The 18,086-nt window shown below is 44.7% G+C and overlaps 1 protein-coding gene across 4 annotated transcripts in view; it reads right to left on the bottom strand.

The window, feature by feature from the left end:
* Positions 1-18,086, bottom strand: part of ZFYVE26 (zinc finger FYVE-type containing 26) — a 62,193-nt gene that overhangs the window by 30,446 nt on the left and 13,661 nt on the right. For 3 of the 4 annotated variants that reach the window (XM_060004354.1, XM_060004353.1, XM_060004356.1), the window contains 14 exons: positions 17,799-18,002; positions 16,172-16,789; positions 15,621-15,707; positions 13,233-13,301; positions 12,459-12,610; positions 10,110-10,311; positions 8,907-9,170; positions 6,951-7,070; positions 6,692-6,856; positions 5,917-6,135; positions 5,200-5,302; positions 3,656-4,401; positions 2,576-2,772; positions 303-407 (listed from right to left, as the gene is read on the bottom strand). In XM_060004354.1, the coding sequence (XP_059860337.1) occupies positions 303-407; positions 2,576-2,772; positions 3,656-4,401; positions 5,200-5,302; positions 5,917-6,135; positions 6,692-6,856; positions 6,951-7,070; positions 8,907-9,170; positions 10,110-10,311; positions 12,459-12,610; positions 13,233-13,301; positions 15,621-15,707; positions 16,172-16,789; positions 17,799-18,002 (3,251 nt within the window). The remainder of the gene's footprint in view (positions 1-302; positions 408-2,575; positions 2,773-3,655; positions 4,402-5,199; positions 5,303-5,916; positions 6,136-6,691; positions 6,857-6,950; positions 7,071-8,906; positions 9,171-10,109; positions 10,312-12,458; positions 12,611-13,232; positions 13,302-15,620; positions 15,708-16,171; positions 16,790-17,798; positions 18,003-18,086) is intronic. The other variant, XM_060004355.2, reaches the window with a different exon arrangement.

Genomic DNA, 18,086 nt, shown 5'->3' with positions numbered 1-18,086 from the left:
TGCTCGTGCCTCATGCTCCAGCCATTCCAGTGCTAGGTACACATTCTGTACCTAGTGTAAACAGTGTAGGAAATCTTGTGAATGAAAACAAGGGTGATAGTACAAAAGTGTCAACTCTATTATCCTCTATTCTTCTAGGTATGTTGGTAAATTTCACACACACAAAAGAGAAAAAAAAAAGTGTTGTGTAGTTATAGAAAAAAATGTGAACCTTGATACGTGGAAAGAGGTCTACATAACCAGCTAAGGAACAGCAACTCTGGAAAGAGGAGGAAGGGGAATAGTACCCAGGAAAATGGTACCTTGGCTTCTAGAATCACATTCATGACAGTTGATGGGTCCTCGACACAACAGTTCCTCAGGGTCTGCCAGTCACACCACACGGGGGTAGCCTGCAAACCTAGAATCTAAGGAAAGACAGAAAAAGCTATCAAACCACACTGCAATTACTCTGCTCAGGAATAAGTCATTGGAGTTTCCAGGGATGGGCCATCCCCAGGTCTCTGTCCCAAAGTCAGGCTGTCAGAACTTGCCAGGACAGAGGAGGGATTAGAACGAATGGGACAAAGAGTGTTTGGAGAGGTGAGAGAACCTATCCAGCGAGTATAATCAGGGAGCAAAGGCTGAGTGGGGGGGCCAGGATTGGGGCCTTTCACTTGGAGGACAATCCTCAGAGGCTTCTGTGCTTTGCAGCTTGTTCAGTCTTCTGGAGTCACTTGTCCCCTGCCCCTCCAGCTCAAAACTCTAGAGAGGTTATTCTTCTGTCCTGAATGCTCTGTGGGATCACCTTTCATGCAGCATTTTAGCTCTGCATGAAAAGTGCTATGGAAGAGTGGAAAGAAAATCTTTTTCACCTGCCACTTTCACTTTCCCTGGTTGGGCTCTGGGCTCTGTTCAGTTCCAAGCACACATGGAAAAATTAGCATATATGTATACTTGTTATGTAGCTGTACCATCGAAATCTGTCTTCCTGAGCCTCTTGATCTTGAATATGACACATATATCCAAAAATTTTTCACTGTGAAACTGTCACTCTCATGCATCCCTTTCAAAATGGCTCTTGAAATTTAGCTGAAGTTTAAAACAATCTTTAAAAAAGACATAGGAGATTAAATTCTATAAAAACTCTTGAGCAACAAGACACAATATACATAAAACATACAGCGAGCTCACATATACAAGGATACCTTGGGGATACTGTGGGTTCAGTTCCAGACCACCACAATAAAGTGAATATTATAATAAAGTGAGTCACACGAATTTTTTTGTTTCCCAGTGCAAATAAAGTTATGTTTACATTATACTGTAGTCTATAAATTGTGCAATAGCATTGCCTACAAAAAATTTACATGCCTTAATTAAATATTTTACTGCTAAAAAATTAGTTTTAGCAATTAATTTGAGCATTCATCTAGCTATAATGTTTTTGCAATAGCAACATCAGAGTTCACTGATCACAGGGACTTCCCCGGTGGTCCAGTGGTAAAGAATCCGCCTTCCAATGCAGGGGACGTGGGTTTGATCCCTGGTCAGGGAACTAAGATTCCACGTGCTGCGGGGCAACTAAGCCTGCATGCCACAACTACTCAGCTCGTGCGCCTCAACTAGAGCCCACGAGCCACAAACTACAGAGCCCACGCCCTCTGGAGCCTGCGTGCCACAACTAGAGAAGAAAAAAACCTGCACGCCACCACTAGAGAGAAGCCCCTGCACCACAATGAAGAGCCTGCACGCTGCAACAAAAGATCCCGCGTGCCGCAACTAAGACCTAACGCAGCCAAAAATAAATAAATAATAACTAAATCTTTAAAAATAGTTAAAAAGAGTTCACTGATCACACATCACCATAACAAATATAATAATAATGAAAAAGTTTGAAATACTGTGAGAATTATCAAAATGTGACACGTAGACATGAAGTGAGTTAAGTGCTGTTAGAAAAATGGTGCCAAGAGACTTACTTAATGCAGCGTTGCCACAAACCTTCAATTTGTAAAAAACATAGTATCTGCAAGGTGCAATAAAGCAAAATGAAGTAAAAAAAAAAAAGGTGTGCCTGTACGTATGAAAAAGGCATTGTGGACTGTAAAGCACCATTCTAGTGTTAATTTTATTATTAATTTTTAATCCTTGTCTAACATGTACATATTTAAGATTACAGGAGTAAATAAAATAGGAAACAGATAGAGGCTCCCTCGCTCTTCACCTAAGAACGGAAGCCAGATACAGAGCAGAAGCAAGATACAGAGCAAAAGCCAGCCCCAGATTTTCTGTTTCTTAAAATCCACCATCGGGCTTCCCTGGTGGCGCAGTGATTGAGAGTCCACCTGCCGATGCAGGGGACACGGGCTCCCAGTCCGGGAAGATCCCACATGCCACGGGGTGGCTGGGCCCGTGAGCCATGGCCGCTAAGCCTGCGCGTCCGGAGCCTGTGCTCCACAACGGGAGAGGCCACAACAGTGAGAGGCCCGCGTACCGCAAAAAAAAAAAAAAATCCACCATCACATGAGAACAGGCTGGAGTTGGTAATAAGGTGAGAAGGCTATTTCCTTTCTCTTGATGCCGAATCCTATACCTTCTGATACACCAGCAGCTCTGCTAGCTTTCTCTGTAGCTCACACTCCAGCCCATCTTGGAGATCTGTGTCTGAAATGCAGTAGGCCAGGATCTCCAGGCATGACTCCAGGGGCCACCGGTCCACAAACTGCAGTGTTAGCCGACTTCTCAGAGATGCATCCTTCACAGCAAACAGGTACTGCCAACCTTCTTTGACTACAAGACAAAAAGATGCTCAGCAAGGCTGGCGCCGGAGCTCAAGAGTCCAGGTTACTTCTTAAGAGAAGGGCTTTGTTCAGTTTCACAAAACAGAAGCTTGGAGGATCCTGAAGATCCTTCTGACCTAAATTAGTTTTTACACTTGGAACACTATAGGAGAAATACGATACCCTGTTTCTCTTCATGCAAATGTAATCATAGTCACGGGACTTTCTGAAGAGAGGGAGAAAAGGCGAAAGGAGAGGAAAAAGGAAAGATTTTCTCCACTCCCCACAGCCCGCCCAGCTCTTGCTCCCCCTAGTGGACAGCTGTAGGTCATTGCTCTCAACTCTGGGTACACATCAAAGTCTCCTGGGGAGCTGTCAAACAGGCCCAGACTCTGTTTTTATAAATAAAGTTTAATTAGAATACAGCCACGCTTACTCGTTTATGTATTGTCTATGGCTGTTTTCATGCTATGACGGCAGAGCCAAGTAGTTGCAACCGAGCCTGTACAGCCTACAAAGCCCTTTACAGAAAAACCTTCTTGACCCCTACTTTAAAGCAAACACTTGCCTGAACCCTATCATGGGCTTCTGTAAACGGGGCTCTGATATTTGTAGTTCATAGAATTTCACAACGATTCTGCCATGCAGGGTTGAGAATACTGGTTATGAGTGCCTGTCCTAAAGTTCGATGGAGTTGGGTTCTAAGCTCTGCTCTACCACTGACTATCCTGGGCAGTTTCCTACCCTCTGAGCCTCGTTCGCCTCTCAGTATCATGAGATTATGGTGGCACCTTTCTCTAGAGTTACTGTGAGCATCAGATGCGGTGATCCACTCAGTGAATGCCCAATACTATTACCACTGGTGAAGGAGGGAGGCACGGCTTTCTGCTCACCACCTGCTGCAGCACAGCTCAGGACCGCATCCTGCATGCTGCTCAAGTCGTCCACATCTCGCCCGTACACTTCCGTGAGCTGAAGGGCCCGGTGCCAATCTCTGGCCACCAGGGCTTCCTCGAAGGCCTTGGTGAGCACATCCAGGGCTATGGGAGAATGCAGGCCCAGGAGGACGGTAGAGAGACTGGCCTGGCCGCAGAGACCCGCTGCCAGACTCTGCCCCTGCTTGGAGGACCCTCGTAGGGGCTCCCAGGCAGCTAGGAGGGAGGCCTCAAGCATAGGGAACTGTTCCAGGAGGCGCTCACACTCCTGGGCTACCTGCTCTGCAGTCAGAGGCACCTCCCTGTGGCCACGAAGCTCCTTCCAAGACAAGCCGGGCTTGGTGATCTTTGACCCCTGGGAAGCCCCCAGACAGGCCACGGTAGCCAGCAGCTTTGAGCGGGACTTAAGGAAGGCCAAGGCAGAGGAGGTGAGGGCTGGGCCTGATGAATCCCTCGGGGAGGAGGGGGGCTTTCTCTCCAGCGTGGGATTCTCGGTTGGCTTTGAGGAGCTCAGTGTAGAAAGTGGGAGGTCCTCCAGGCAGTGGGAGGTATGCAGCTGGGTCAGAATGCCCAGCTGGGTCAGAAGGGATGATGTCTGCTGGCTCTGACGGGAAGAGCAAAGGGCAAGGGGCTCACAGCAGCAGTTGACAATGACCTGTGGCACACTCAGGCTGAGACCCTCTCGGGCCAGAAGGGCTGCCAGCCTGGAGGGAGAGAAGCAGAGGGCATGTAAGGCCTCAGTGCCTGGGCACCATCACTCAATCTCAGAATTTCTTTATGTGTAAACAAGCAAATGTAAATATAGACTCTCTAATTGTTCCCCCTACCCCCTCTCTTTTTAAATCAAAAGGCAGCCTGTTGGACCCAATTCTCTGCCCCTTGCTTTTTTACTTAATAACAAATCTGGGAGATCTGTCCATAGCCCTCTACAGAGAGGCCCCTCATTCTTTTTTTTACAGCTACATAGCATTCCATTATGTGGAAGAAACTGAATTTAACTAGTCTCCTATTGGCGGACAATGGCTATGCCATACAAAGCTATAATAAAATGACTTGGTACATACAGCATTTTTCATACTTATAACAAAGGATAAATTCCCCAAGGTGGACTGTTAGGTCAAAAATGTGGTTTGTCATTTTAGTGGATATGGACAAACTGCCTTCCCACAGGGGCTGTACTAATTTCTATCCTGCTGGCAATCTGTGAGAACGCTTGTTTTCCTACAGCCTCGCCAACTAATGTGTTATCAAAGTTTTGGATTTTTGCCTACTCATAAGTGAAGAGTCCCCTTAATTTTATACTTGCAATATAAACATTAGAGGTGGAGAGAGAGAAAGAAACGAGGTACACTGAATTTTAATGTAGCTTGTATAAGAGTAAATGCAAATTAAGGGAAAAGTCTGGAAGAAATCTCAACTTCCTGTATTGAACTCAAACACAGCCCCACTGAGCCCTTGGTTTCCTTGATGAACAATTAGGAAGGCCCAGGCCTGGCTCCTACCTCTCTGGGGGAACTTGTCGCTCAAGCAGGAGGTGGGACACCAGTTGGGAAGAGCTCTGTTGCAGGAGAACAAAGGGGTTTCCCACCTTGACCTCCACGTGATCTGCAAAAGTAAAGAAAGTGATCTTTGCACCACTGATTGCAACATTCAGAGCGCTGTTTTCCAGAATTAATAAAAAAGTAGTGTCAAAACTACATGGAAAGCCCTTCTGTTGATATTTTTCTAGGTAAAAGGTATTCCTGACATGATGCTGACCACAGGTTTATCTACGCCTTACCACTGTTCTAAAGACTTCCAACTACAGACAGACTTCAGTGAGCAGGCCTAGCCACAGACAGCCCAGACTGCTCCCTTCGATATGACTGAAGTGTAGGTAATACTCGCTCTGTGGACTTGAGTAAGAATCTGGCACTCAACTCAGACACTTAAGTCCCCTGGTGGGTCCTCATATCCACAATAGATCGAAGATCTGGGAGAGGTATTTTTGAGTCATTAATGCCATCAAAATGTATTGAATACTCTCATGTGCTGTACCATTGTACGAGGCATCAAGGAGACAAAGGTGAATAAAACACAGAGGTGAATAACAGAGGACCTCATACGTAGTGTCCTCTGCTACCGCTGTACCCAGAACCTCTTCAGTGTGTGCCTTCCTCTTCCTTGCCCCTAAACACTTGTGGGCCAGTCCTGACTCTATTTTCTTTCTTGCTACTTACCAGGCTCAGAGCTCAAACTCCGCAGGAGAACAGCAGCCAGGGTGCTGCAGTACCTGAAGAAGGTGCCCATGTAGTCAGACTGCCTGCCGCCTGCCGGCATCTGTTTGCCCAGGTTCTTCTGGAGGAGCTGAGTCTGGATATACACAGGGTGGGCCTCTGCCTCCAGAGCTTTCTCGGCCACCTGCTCCACCAGGGAGGTGAGTGGAGTACTCCTGGGCTCTGGGAAGAGTTATGAAAGGAGAAAGCATGTAGTGTTGAGTCTGTGCATCTGGCTTTGGGTCAGTTTCCAAACAATATGGGAACTGGGCCTCTGTACACTGCATGGGACATCCTATAGCCTGGCTGCTACGCTGACAAGGCAGTTATAAAATCCTAAGTTGGTTGCTTATACAAGTGATTCTCAGCCAGGAAGAGCTTTGAGTCTGGAGAAATCAGGGTGGAGAGTTCCATTTTCACCCATGTCTCGGGTGGAACAGCTCTGTGAAGCTCACAGCACTCTTTTGCGGAAGGGTTAATCAATGTTTACGGAGTCCCTTCTGGGTATATCTCTCATAAGGAATGAGAAAAATGTTCCAGCTAATGAAGTGCTAAGCAGCCCTTCACTTAGGAGGTGGGGAAACAGGTGGAATTAGTTACGAGACAGGCCCTGGTTAACTAGAGGGCTGGTAGGGCCCACTTCTGAGTCCTCAGCCTCTGCTCCAAAGTACTCTTTCCCGTTCCACTGTGTCCTCTCCCCATTTCAACCTCATCTGCTCCCATGCAGTCGGGCCTGTACCTGGCAGCTGTAGTGCTTCTCTCAGTGACTGAAGGATCTGCTCCAGCTGCTGGGAGAGGGTAGCGTGGCTAGCGACACAGTCCTCGGTGAGGCTGGGCCAACACATCTGAAGCAGCTCAGCAATGCTGCACCGTGGGGGACCTCCCCCCTTTTCCTCTACACTCTCTACGGAGAGCAAATGAGAAAGAAAAAGTGAGGTCTGATGCTGACCTCATGTTCCGAGGCTGGGAGGTTAAAAAGGGGTAGTAAAGCAGCTCACCTGGTTTGATTTGTCCGGCTGACAGAAGTGGGTAATTGAGAATCTTACTGATCTGCTGAAGAACGCTTGGAAAACCTCGAATGCCATCAGCACTGAGGAATACGTGGTCTAGCCGGCGACCTGGAAACAGGATGAATCGAGAAGGAATGCAGAAAAAAATAAGGTACTTTCAGAGATTGACACTCAGTCCTGTATTTACTTGTGAAGTTTTATCTTCTCCAATATTGAGGAAGAAACATACGCTGTGCCGTTTTTCATGACAACCAGCATACTGGGCTTATTCCACGCCCACTGTTCCAGGGTTACCTCTGGCAAGATGCCTCAGCTGTCCACAGCAGCAGACCCAGAAGCTCTGGCATTCCTAGGGAATCGCTGTCCCAAGCCGATCAGGCACTTCCTGTGCATTTGCCTTGGTACTTCCTTCAGCTGAGAACTTGAGCTGGGATCTTATCTGTATCTTGACACCCTCACTAGACTATAAATAACTTTATGGACAGAGATTATTCCTCCTACCTCTCCTGTACTCCCATATACTTGGGATAATCTGGAAATGCAGTAGGTACTAAGTTAATTCCTGATTGATTGGCATGAAACCAGTCAGCTTGAATATTATTAATAGCTTGGATAATATTTACATTCATTTTAGAATATAAGTACTAGATGAGGGAGAGGGAAATTGTTTGATAAAAACAGCATTGTGTATGCCACGGCATACTTTCCTAGAAGGACTATGTCAATGTTAAAGGACTTTTAAATCAACAGCTCGGAAGTGATTTGGAAGGGTGTGCAGAATAGAGTTATCACAGCAGGCCTGAGACTGCTATCCTTAGAAAGGGCTGCTTGCAAGGTTGGTCCCTGGTTGGTGTCTGTGAACTTGACTAGTAAACGGTTTCCTACACTGATATAAAACTTTCTCTAAATGATGAGAGCGACTGATTGTGCCTAAACTGTTTGTACAATGTGGTTTATGCTGAACACCTGCCTTCCTGCTGAGAGCCTGGAATTTTGGTACATGCTGGGCAGAGGGTCCCTCTGTCACCAGCTCCCAATAAAAACCTTGGGCACTGGCTCACTAATGAGCTTCCAGCAGACAACACTTCACACTTGTTTGTTGTCACAACTCATTGCTGGAGGAGTTAAGCACATCCCGTGTGACTCCAGTGGGAGAGGACTCTTGGAAGCTTGTGTCTGATTTCCTCCAGACTTTACCCCATGAACCTTTCCCCTTTGCTAATTTTGCTTTGTGTCCTTTTGATGAAATAATTCGTAGCCATGAGTATGACTATATGCTGAGTTCTGTGAGTTCACCCATCAAATCACTGAACCTAAGGGAGGCTATTCATATCATATCTATTCACCATTCCTCCCTCCATATTACTCAGAGAGAACATGTTTCTTTCTCTCTCCCTGGTCAGTCCTTCCAATGCTGGGTGTGTGTATCGAGGATGGGTGGGGAGTGGAACTTTGCCTAATTCTTTCTTCACATTCCTCTACCTTCATTCCTCCAAGAATTCCATGTACACATTCTGGGATATTATTAACCTCAAGGTACAATCCTCCCTCCAACTGTGATCCACTAAATTTTCCCTTATACCTGGTTTACAAGCTTGAGACTCAGGTTTTAGGTTAAGTGGGATTCACTCTGGAGGAGGTATGCAGTTTAAGGGCACAAATTCCATTGGTACCATTTTTGAATGTATATTTCTTCCTTGAATTTATCTATAAACCAGAAGAGAATTTCCCCAAATGACTGGAATTTGTTATATCTGTTAAGAAGGCGAGACTCTCAGTAAACTATATTTAAGTTGCCAGACCGGACATGAGGAAATGAACTAATAATCCTTTCTCCCCGTCCCTCCTTCCCCGATAACTTTCTTCTTGCACGATTATTAAGCATCTCAGAACCCCATCTCCTCATTTGAGAATGAAGGGATCAAGCAAAAGCAGCACACTCACCCCGACTCTCAAGGCTGCTGTTCAGGCGCCGTTCAGCAGTTTCCAAGAGCTGCTTGCCGGTTTTCCAGAGCTGGCACTGAGAGCAAGCCAGGTCAAATGCAGCCATGGCGGGGGGGCTGAGGTCTTCCAGAACCTCTCTCAGGGGGGCAGTGGGCTCCACTGGGCTACTGCTTATCCAGAAGTCCTCCTGGAGTGTGGGGATGGGGTCTCCCGAGGTGCTGAGCAGCTTGTCGGTCACATCAGAGATGGAGTAAAATACCATTCCTGGACACCCAGCAGTGGGATACAAGGCGAGAGGTTAAAATGACTCTCACTAGCACTTTTATTTTGAAAAGTAGTTATTTAAAAAATGTCTGAGGTCCTTCTGCACAGTATACCATCTATGCATATCAAGACCACCATTACAGCCCACTCTTACGGCATCAAAACAATGGCATGGAAAGAAAGACCAAGAGAAACTCAAAAAGGTGGAGTTTAGATCCAAATGGGATTTAAAAGTAGGATGAAAGGAGGTAGATCTGTGTGTGCTCATCAGAAAAGATCTCTAAGATACATCACTAAAAAAGCAAGGTAGAAAATAGTACTTGTTGGAAGAGCTCATTTATATTAAAAACAAAAAGGATGTAAAGAAAATCTCTGGGAGCTTATAGAAGGAGCAACAAGTGATGGTAACTTGATATATAGAGCCTAGACCAGCAAGAGATGTAAAAATATGGGACAAGATTCCACTTTCAAGAAATAATGAAACGATGAGCCCTTTCTGCAGTGCAGCCAAGGGTGGGAATAGACATCTGTGAATCCCAGGCCACAGGTGTTAGATACAACTTGTTCACTTGCTAGAAAAGTAGGATAATATGCTTTATCCCTGAATGATTACATGGGAAGAAAATAAGCAATTCCCCAAATCCCATGATTAATGGCCATCAAAACACATGGTGGAAACTGCATTCACACTCTTCAGTGTAAGTTACGTGGGACAAGCTTAATGGAGGAGCTCGTGGGGCAGGTAAGTGACCACCGTGGTCGGCGAGGTTAGGCACAGCTAGAAAATGACTCTGGAGGTGTCAGGACTGCTGTTCTTCAAGGCAACCGTCCTTCTCTAAGTTTCTGCTCACCTTCATGATGAGCCTCTGATTTGGGTGGTTTTTCCCCCATACCCTCCTCCCGCAGCTCCCTCACCACCTGGCAACAGGGAAGCCGGACCTGCGGCTGCAGCGCTGCCAATGGCCTGCAGAGTTGAGCGGCCGCTGCCTGTTCTTCGGATGGTGCCACTACCCCCGTCCGAGTTCTGGTTTTCGATCTTGTGCTCTACTCGGGCCAGCTCCTGGATGACCTCCTGGTAGCGCTCCATGAACAGCAGCTCCCCGGAGCTGGGCGAGGACTTCAGGTTGAATGTGAACACCACCTGCCACAGGAGAGGAAGGAGTGTGGCTTGCGGCAGGCCCACTGAGGTGGAGAGTGTCTACAGATCTGAGATCTTGCTAGTCATCAGACTCTGGCCCTAAGACATCTGCTTTGTGGGGCTGGAAGAACACTGGACACTCAAAGAGTAGGTCAAATGTAGAAATAACTCGTAAAAGTCAGCAAGAGGGGCCACTAAAGCCCCAGCGGAAAATAGGCAAAAGATGTGGACAATTTCAAAGAGAAAATACACAGGACTAATACACAGGTAAAAAATGTTTTCCCTTCCCAGTAATTCAGGGAATTTAACATTAATACTACCTTGCATCTACCATAATGACAAAGTGTAAAAATAAACCCTCAGGGGGTGGTGGCGGAATGAACTGTCACAACCTTTTTGAAGAGCAATTTGGCAGTCTACAGAGCTTTAAAAATGTTTATATTCTTTGACTCAGTCGTTTTTATGAAAAACTTTCTTAAGGAAATAATTCAAAAGTCAATGTATAAAGGTGATAATCTTGACACTATTCACTACAACTATTACCAGGTTGAAAATAAATGTGAGTTAACAGGGAATGGTCAAATGCAGCTACTAGAGCAGACTATCATAAGGTCACTAAAATCAGTTACTAGGCAAATGCTTATATTATAATGTAAAAAAGGCACTAAGTTTTAGATTCAAAATGATCTTGGCTCTATATAAAAGTCACATACATCTTGGAAAAACATTGGCAAAAATATGCTTTTATCTTTAGTATTGGTTGTTCTGGACAATAGGTTAAAAGTAATTTTAGGGCTTCCCTGGTGGCGCAGTGGTTGAGAGTCCGCCTGCCAATGCAGGGGACACGGGTTCGTGCCCCGGTCTGGGAAGATCCCACATGCCGCAGAGCGGCTGGGCCCGTGAGCCATGGCCGCTGAGCCTGCGCGTCCGGAGCCTGTGCTCCGCAACGGGAGAGGCCGCAACAGTGAGAGGCCCGTGTACCACACACACAAAAAAAATAATAATAATTTTATTTTCTGGTTAATACTTTTTGGTATTTTCTTATAAATATGCACAACTTGCTCTGTAACCAGGTTTAAAAATAAAACCGTTTATTAAAAAAGAAAAATGAAAGAAAGAAAAGATCAAAGCCCCAGGAAAGGAAGAGGAAGTGAGGACATTTAGCGGTAAAGCATCAGGGGGCTTACAACTGACTTCCTCTTGGTTTGGGTGTCAGAAAGGCTGGCGAGGGTCCTATCCTTCCCAGAGGGATAGAATTATCATTATCATTAAAGTACAGGATTTAAAATGTGTCAGAGGAAGTTAAGTAAAAATTATCCAATCACCTAGATGTTTCGATGATTTACTCCTCAACAAGTAAACTCACATGAAAGAAAAATTCTGACCTATGTATTAAGGGACCAGTGCAAGCGTCATAAATATATCAAGAGAGTTTTAAAAACTAGAAGAGTGGGCTTTTATGCTTTTAAATTTAAGCAATAGCAGAGGATTCTTGTATTTCTCACAGCTTGCACATAATCCGCTTAACATTCCAAGAGGTAGCACAAGCAGGTATTATATTTAACTCCAAGTTTCAGATGAGGACGTCAAAGCTCAGAGGGAGTAGAGTCTTTCTGGTTTCGACTCCCTGCACTTTTCCCTACACAACATTCTAATTTGCTAGCTCCCTACACTTCCTGTATGTTAAACTGGCATTCTATTTATTATTAAAAATTGTTTGCATAGTGATTTCTAACTATGTAAAACCACATATGTGTTCAGAAAAGGACTACAAGAAACAAAAATATTTCAACGTTTTGACTGTGGCCGAATGTTTTCTTTTATCTTGTTAAAAAACTGTTTTAAAACAGTTTTTTCTTGTTAAAAAACTGTTAAAAAAAACTGTTTATACAAACAGATGATTCAACGGCTTAAATCTCCTCCTTCTGGATCTTGAAATCCACAGTGCTCAAGATCAGGCTCCATACATGGAAACTCCCTCCTGCTTCTGCTACACGTGGCCCCTCAGGTGCGCCCGACTGGCTCTGCTTGCACAAGCATTTACCTGATGCCCCGTGGGTCCCAGACAGCAAAGGGCTACCTTAGCGTTCTTAACTGTGACAAAGTAGAGCCTAGGCTCCTAACACCTGCTGCACAAGTACCCGCCTCACCTGATGGGCTTCTGCGAAGTTCCCCCGGAGGATGCAGGATGCCAGCAGTGACTCAGGTGGGGAGAACATCATGCGGATGAGTGAACTTTGAGGTTGAGGCTGCAACCGGCCATCCAGCTCATTCTTCCCAGATGCAGTGCTCAGACTTCCCTCTGTCAGGACACAAGAACGTGGGGGTCCAAGGAAGGGATAGAAATTGAGGAAAAACTATTCTGTCACCTGCTGCCAAACTCCTATCTTCTCAAAGTCCTTCTCTAAAAGGTCTGTAAACGGACCTTGAATTTTCCTCAAATGAAGTGCATACCTATGCTATCATCTTTTTCTTTTTTTTTAAATTGAAGTATAGTTGACTTACAATATTGTGTTAGTTTCAGGTGTACAGCAAAGTGATTAGTTATATATATATATATATATACACATTATATACATTCTTTTTTTAAAATTCTTTTCCATTATTGGTTATTATAAGAAACTGAATATAGTTCCCTGTGCTATACAGTAAATCCTTGTTGTTTGTCTATTTTATATATGGTAGTGTGTATCTGTTAATATGTTATCATCTTTGAATATAAGACTTATGTACCAACAACCTTCCTTGGGTATTTACCTCTGTTTCTCTCTACTGATGGGTAACTCAGCTGATAGTGAAATAGCCCTTTCCCCACTGAACACAAGCATGAACTGCTCGGTCCAGGTTTTCACACCATGGTGTATGGCATCTCTTTATGAGGGCAAAGCTGCTGGAAGTTGGCAACTGGTTGGGACCCCCCATACCTGAAGTACTTGTGCTCAGCTCACTACTTGTACTTTCCAGGGATGGGTTGGAACCTCTGTCCCGGCCATCTAGAGGTATTAGGAGGAAAGAGAGAAAATCAACCATCAGTGCCTTACAGTGTAGAAAGTGAGAAGTTGGCTTAAAAGCTGAGATCTGGGTAGAGTGAGAAGATAATGGGTAGCTACTATACCAGTGGTTCCTTCTACAGTAAAATGCAAATTCTTACAGACCAAAGGTACAGGGGTGGGCTTAATATGGTCCCAGTGCTCATTTGGATAGTAGCTTATATCAGTGGTTTCCAGTCTCTGGGTCTCAGAGCCCCAGGAGCTTTCAAGTTACTTCTAGGGGTCAGCGACCCCCATTGCTCACTAAGCACTGTCAATAGTCTGAAAAAAAAATTAAAGCACAACTATTATGACATGGAACCAGTATGGTGCCAAAGAGGGTCACAAAATTTTCTGACATAGAAAAAGTTGTCCTCATAGTTAAAAAAGTAGGGAACCAAAGTATAAGGCCAGGCTGATCAAAGACCATGATATTGGGACTTCCCTGGTGGCACAGTGGTTAAGAATCCGCCTGCCAATGCAGGGGACACGGGTTCGATCCCTGGTCTGGGAAGATCCCACATGCCGCGGAGCAACTAAGCCCGTGCGCCACAACTACTGAGCCTGCGCTGTAGAGCCCGTGAGCCACAACTACTGAGTCACAACTAGAGAAGCTCGCACACTGCAACGAAGAGTAGCTCCTGCTCGCTGCAACTAGAGAAAGCCCACGTGCAGCAACAAAGACCCAACACAGCCAAATAAATAAATAAATTTATTAAAAAAAAAAAGACCATGATATTGAAAGTCCTGGAGAAAAAGCATCTTCTTCTCAACACCTGCTTTCCTACAGCTGTAGGAAAAGAGAAGATGGATTGTGCATTCTGGGTGGGATGGGTCAGGTGGATGCAAACTGACTCAAACCAATTAACTGAGCAACTTAAGGGGCTCAGCCTTTACGTTTTCCATGTTTCTCTCATGGTAGTCTCCACCCCAGCCAGCATGTTCATGTCTCTTGTTGCCACTTAGCTAAAGCCTACTCATTCTTCTGAGCTTGATTCAAAAGTCAACTCTTTCAGAAAACCTGTTTCTCTGCCTTTGTAGACTACGCTGACCTCCCCGTCCATGAGATCTCTTCTGTTTTCAGGCCGTGCCTCCGGGCAGTTTAAGTTTTTCATGTATACTGTCTATGCAGGTAAATTATAAATTCCTTGAAGGCAAAGTCCTGGTTTATGCCTCATTCACCTCCCTCAAGATACCTAGTATTTTTTTTAGCACACAGGAAACTCTTTATGAACTCCCTGTTAATTATTTTAAAACTACCAAAAACCATAATGGAAATTTGATTATCTAAAAATTTAATACTTCTGTATAATGCGTCTGTGTTAAACTCCTTTAGAAAAACTCATAATCAAGTCAAAATACAAAATGGAGCAAAACTTGTAGCACAAAATGACAGAATATTTTTCTTAAGGTATAAAGAACTTCTTACAATTCAACAAGAAAGACAAACCCAACAGAAAATATGTACCTTAGACTGAAAAATATAAATGGCCAATAAAAGACATTCAATCTCAAACTAAAAATTAGTATTAAAACAATGACACACCATTACTATATTAATCATATTGGCAAAGACTAAAAAGAAACCTGATACTACTCATTTTTGTTGAATGTATATGCAAATAGGCACTTACATACAGGTGGTGGGAATGTAAATTTGGTCCACCTTTTTTGGGGGGCAATTTGTTATATCTGTATTTATACCCAAATATACTTTGACCTTCTATATTATACTGCTAGGGACTTATCCTATAGATATACTCACACAAGTATGCACAGACATACGTACAAGGTCGTTTACTGTAGCATTATTTATAATAGTAAAAAACTGGAAACAATTTAAATGCCCACAAAAGGGTACATATGACAATGGACTACTAAGCAGCCTTTAAAATAAGTGAAGAGAAGTGAGTTCTCAATATAGAGTATGATATGTTTGCATATGTAAGAGGATATAAATGAAAAAAGAAAGTTGCAGTTCTCTCTATGTAGTATGATGCATCTGTATATCTAAAATGATACACATGCTTGTATTTCATGGAGAATTTTTGGAAGAAAACTATTAGCAAGGGTTACTTTGGGCGAGTGGGATTAGGATAATCTTAGATCACTTTTGTTTGTACCTCATCTTAAAGAATTGCTTTAAGATACTTTAAGATCTTATCTTTATCATTAGTGTTAAGGTACTTTATGAACTGCTTTATCTTGAAGAATATTAGACAAGTGGCACTATACCATTTGCCGCTTGTGGGAAGGAGGCATGGAGAGAGTTCTTCAGATTACCTGCCCGGCTCCTTCTTGTCCGACGACCCCGGCGGAGACTGGGGTGCCATGTGGCGATGGGCCGGTATCTTCGGGAGGGTTGCTCCTCTGAAACAGCAAACCCAGTGGGTCATACGGGAGGGTGATCAATTTTTTTTTCAATTAAAGTATTGTTGCTGTACAATATTATATGTTACAGGTGTACAATATCGCGATTCACAATTCTTAAAGGCTATACTCCATTTATAGTCATAAAATATTGGCTGTACTCCCTGCGTTGTACAATATATCCTTGTAGCTTATTTTATATCTAATAGTTTGTACCTCTTACTCCCCTACTCCTATGTTGCCCCTCCCCCTTCTGAAAGTGATCAGTTTTGATTTGACCCACCTCCTGGGGTAACAGGTAGGGGAAGATCTGGACTGGCCCGTGCGACACTGAGCGGTACCCCAGAGTTCTGACACAAGTGGCCATGGTGATATGCCCTGAACTAGTGTGCCTCCATGCACTCCTAGCTGTCCCACATTCCCGAGACTTTTCTCCCTCCTCCCTTTCTGTTATCTCCTCTCACCTGAGCCCTGGTTGCTGGTCACCACCTTGTACCTCCACTGGGCCTCAGAGAGAACCTTGGAGAACTGGTGCAGGCGGCTCTGCAGTCCGTCTCTGCTGCTGCTGCCCAGGCCACTCTGGCCTTCAAGCAGCTTTGGCTTCTCGGGGGAGCTGCGGCTGCTTAGCTCATCCAGCTGCTCCTGCAGCAGCCTGAGGAAGGCCCCTATTACATATTCATCAGCCAGGAACCCACTGATACCGCTAGTAAAGTGCTTTAGGTCCAAAAAGCTGTGCCTGTGAGGCTCTGGGCAACTGTCTTTTGGCTGTGCCTTCAGAGAGCTTGGAACTGTGGAGGCCAGGCTCCTGGAGGCCCCCAGGGAACCCTGTTCTGACCTCCTCTCAGGCTGTGCTATGTGCTGAGGGCTCTCTGACGGGGACCTCAAACCCAACGGGCCCTTCCCCTCAGCGTCATCATCCTTAGCGTAGTCCTCGGGCAGGTGAGGCTCTGGGTGAAGATCAGCAGAGGTGATAAGGAGCAATGAGAAGATGTTTTCTAGAAGTTCCAGGCACAGAGAGTCAGGAATACTGCAAAGATACTGTTGACACCTGGCCAGGTATGTTGAAAAGAGATCTGAAGCACCTGAAGAAGCATGTATAAAAGAAGAGGCCAGAGAAAGAGAAGAGAGAAAATGCAAACATTAGAAACAGTATTTGCCAGACTGAAACATTCTCCCAAGTTTAACTCATTTCTTTCTTTGTAGTGACTCAGGGAACCGTGGTTACAGTCAGAAGACTGAGAGGCTATTGAGCCATGTCTTTTCATGATTTGTAGAAAGATTTTGCTCCCTTAACTAAAAGTACAGTTCAGTGAACACTCATTATTTTGTTTCTGCTTTTTAAAATTACATTACTCCTTATCTCTGAGAAGCACTCCATATTTCAGTTCCTAGAAGGAAGGCAGCCTGGAGACTCCTTATTCCTCAATTCCTGTTTGCACTCATTGTTTTACTACAGGTGATCACAGCCTACCCAGATCTCTTAAAATGACCATGCTCAGAGATGAAGGTCTATTCCAAAGCTGCAAGGGAGAGATACTTGACCACCAGTCACAGAAAGCAAGGTAAGGAGTTATAAGTTTTTAAGAAAAATGAGAGCTAATAGGACAGAAGGTTCTTTCAAACTGTAGGCTGTGACCTCTGACACTGACTTGGACGGCTGCATTTGAAAAAACGAAATAAAGCAGAAAAATAATCAGGAGTGTGCTCTGTTTGGAAGGGTAAGTAATGTTTCTTAAAACTTATTTCAGTTTACGCATCACATACACACATATACACATACACATGAAAGCACAAATTATATACCTAGGTGCAAACTGGAGTGATGTGAAATGCTATCTACTGTGGACTGGAGTAAAAAAAAGAAGCATTTGGAAAACACTGTACTAGGTGCTCAGGCTGTGTTAGAACTTATGCAGATCACTTGCTTTCTCCATGTCCCCTTGATTCACAGAGGCTGAAAAATTATTCGTGGGCATAATAAAACCAAGGTCACCTCCCAGCCCTGGTGGCAAAGGGTTCCCACGCAAAGAACCTGCTGGGACAGGTTTTTCCCAGCTCCCGCCAGGGAAGGGGTGGGGGGCGGCGCTGCACCTGGGGAGGAGAGAGAATCGTTCACTGGTTCTGCAGCCACGGCCAGGTCCTCAGAGGGACCGTCTTTGCATTCCTGGCACTGGGAGTGCCGGTGTGAGTTCACACAGAGGGCATAGATGGCATACTTCATGGCACAGAAGCTCCGGTAGAGTGTCAGGTTCTGACACCGGCTCAGGTGCGCAGGGACCGTGGCGTCAGTTGGATCTGAATTATAGAGAGAAACAGGCAGAACTTCAGAGATGCTTCTTTTTTTTTTTTTAAATTTATTTTATTTTTGGCTGCATTGGG

The sequence above is a fragment of the Delphinus delphis genome, chromosome 2, assembly GCF_949987515.2.
Source record: "Delphinus delphis chromosome 2, mDelDel1.2, whole genome shotgun sequence".
Lineage (NCBI taxonomy): Eukaryota > Metazoa > Chordata > Mammalia > Artiodactyla > Delphinidae > Delphinus > Delphinus delphis.
This window is presented reverse-complemented; position numbering and strand designations above follow the sequence as displayed.